The sequence below is a fragment of the Henckelia pumila genome, chromosome 2, assembly GCF_033568475.1.
Source record: "Henckelia pumila isolate YLH828 chromosome 2, ASM3356847v2, whole genome shotgun sequence".
NCBI classification, from domain to species: Eukaryota; Viridiplantae; Streptophyta; class Magnoliopsida; order Lamiales; family Gesneriaceae; genus Henckelia; species Henckelia pumila.
In genome coordinates, this window is record NC_133121.1 from 78,824,988 (window position 1) to 78,828,021 (window position 3,034).

Below are 3,034 nucleotides of genomic sequence, written 5' to 3' on the forward strand. Positions count from 1 at the left end.
AAATTATACCTTCGTCCGTCGTCAGCCCGCTGGTGTAGAATCGCCTCAAAACTTAGGCACACCTCCGCTACGACACCGGGATCGCTAGGCAACTTCCGGATTCCCAATAGGATGCCTAGAACTCCGTAGATATAAGTAAGAAGGTTCAAAAACTAGAGGAAAGAAGGGAAAATCTGTTCACAGAATGAGGGCTCGGACCCCTTATTTATAGACGACGATCGGAACCTCCGATCCCTGTTCGGAACGTCCGATCACGATCGGAACCTTCGATCGCACCTTCGGAGCGTCCGATCGCTCAATATTACGTCAGCCATGATGTCACCTTGCTGATGTAAGCGATGACGTGTTCACTGAGTCAGATCGGAGCTTCCGATCTTGCCGACGGAGCTTTTGATCTCGATCGGAGCTTCCGATCCTGGCACGAAGCTTCCGATCCACTTCGGATCATCCGAACTCCTCATCGGACCGTTCGGTCCTGCTGAACCAATTCGACTAGTTCGAGTGCTCTGAATCCATTTCTGAAGTCCGTTATCCCAACAAGAACTTACTTAATCATGTTTTACTTAATCTAAACATGATCACGTGATTAATTACTCATTTAATCACTAATCAGAAATGCGGGTTACTACAAATGTCATTTAAATCATACGAGTGTCCTAGCATGTTTTGAATGTCAAGACAAAAATTTTAAACTTTCGCTGTGTCTTGGGCACGAGAACACGGTACTCCAACACTAACACCTTTAAATCCAACAATTTCAAGTTCAAAACTCGATTTCTTGGTACCAATAGAATCGACTGGACCTTGGCTTCAAAATGACCATTCGGATTTCCGATTGGGGCTCCGGTGAACTGCCGACAAAGGATGATCAAAAAATTGCTACAGTAAATTCAAAAATTTGTGGCAAAATCTTAGATCTGTGTCTTTTTTATGGTGTTTCAATGAGTGTTTTGATATTTATAATAATCCACTATTTTCAGATCTCGGACTAGTTTATTTTATACCCAACTGGTAAAATGTAGTCTCAAATCTGATGTTTTTCTGGTACACACACCCAATATCTATTAACATCATTTTCTGAAATTATTGACTTTAACCAGTCAGTTGGACTGATAATTTCTCCTATTAATTATTGAATCAAACTCAAAAAATGACAAGTCAACAAAGATTTTGACCAGTCAACTCAGTCAAATACTCTTTTAAATTAAATTATCTGGTATAAAGAATTATTTTATTTCAATATCTCAATAATTATTTCAAAAAACCAAAATTTCAGATATCTATAAATAGTCAAACTCATTGACTAATTTACACATGTATTTTATAAATACACTCTATAACTCATTTGGATATAATAATTATTTTATCAGCTCAATAATTATTTTAATTGTCAAATAATTTGGTAATTAATTTTTGGGACGTTACATCTATAACCCCCTTAAATGGAATTTCATCCTCGAAATTGAAGTACTTACTAAAAATCTTTGGATAACGCGTCCGTATATCGGCCTGGGCCTCCTAGGTAGTCTCCTCATCCGAATGATTCAGCCACCGGACCTTGACCATGGGAAGAACTCGCGTCCTAAGCCTCTTCTCCTCACGTGCGTCAACTCCAGAGGCTCATGATCTAATCCGTGAGATGGATTGGAGATATACTTCCGCAACATCAATACGTGGAAAATGTTGTGCACTGTCGCAGGACTGGGCGGTACTGCTATACGGTAGGCCAATGTACCAACCTCCTCCAGAATCTCGAACAGACCAATATCCTCGAACTGAGCTTGCCTCTCTTTCCAAAGCGCATCACACCCATTCATGTGCGCAATCCTCACAAAGACATGGTCTGCAACGAAAAACTCGAGGTCTCGCCATCGTCGGTCAGCATAAACTCTTTTGACGACTCTGTGAGGTCCTCATCTTATCTTGAATCCGAACCACGATATCTGTAGTCTGCTGAACTAACTCGAGTCCTAAGAGAATTCCTCTCTCCAACCTCATCCCAATGCACGGGAGATCTGCACCTTCTCCCGTAAAGAGCCTCATAGAGAGCCATACCTATCCACGCCTGAAAACTGTTTTTATATATGAAAACCACTAGAGGTAGTCTCGACTCCCACGTGCTCTGAAAATCAATCACACAAGAACTCAACAAATCTCTAGAATCTGTATAACTTGCTCTGAATGTCCATCATTCTGGGGATGAAAAATAGTATTGACAATAATTTTGTCCCCATAGCTGCGTGTAAACTATTCCAGAAAGAGAAAGTAAACCTTAGATCTTGGTCTGACATACTAGAGACTGGAATGCCGTGAAGTCTGACAATCTCTTTGATGTATAGCCCTGGATAATGTGTCATGGTGAAGGTAGTCTTCACCGAAAAGAATTGCGCTGATTTGGTGAGTCGATCAACAATCACCCAAATCGTAGTAAATCCTTTGGCACTTCTTGGTAAACAAATCAAAAAATCCCTAGTTATGTTCTCCCACTTCCACTCGGGGACGAGAAGTGGTCGAAGCATCCCTGCTGGTGGCTGATGTCTAGTATTGACTTGCTGAAAGGTCAAACACTTTGATACAAAACGGCCAATGTCCCGCTTTCTGCCAAGCCACTAATATAGAGTCTGCAAATCTCGGTACATCTTCGTACTCTCAGGATGAATAGAATATGGAGATGTGTGTGTCTCTGTCATAATATCTGCTCTCAACAGCTCAGAATTTGGCAACCACATCCGTCCTCTGTACCAAACAATACAGTCATCAACTGTGTAGAGAAGACTGCCTCTGGCCTCATATTTCTTTCTCATGTGTAGTAACTGCTCATCTTTAGTTTGCCCCTCTCTTATTAGATTTCAAAGAGTTGGTTGTACTCTCATTGCTGATAATCTCGGTGCATGAACACTCAAACTCTAAATCAAACCTCTGTATCTCAGTCTGCAGAGGTCGTTGCACTGATAAATAGGCTATCACTAAAGTCTTCTGACTCAAGGAATTGGATACTACATTAGCTTTACCTGGATGGTAGCTAATGTTACAG

General features: G+C 41.1%; 1 protein-coding gene across 1 annotated transcript; it reads right to left on the reverse strand.

Annotated features, from left to right (window-relative positions):
• Positions 1 to 1,544: 1,544 nt before the first annotated feature.
• LOC140877772 (uncharacterized) lies at positions 1,545 to 2,053 on the reverse strand. The gene is made up of 2 exons (XM_073281348.1): positions 1,936 to 2,053; positions 1,545 to 1,843 (listed from the first exon to the last, which is right to left on the reverse strand). The coding sequence occupies exons 1-2, from the start codon at positions 2,051 to 2,053 to the stop codon at positions 1,545 to 1,547; spliced, it is 417 nt and encodes a 138-aa protein (XP_073137449.1).
• Between the last annotated feature and the right edge of the window lie 981 nt (positions 2,054 to 3,034).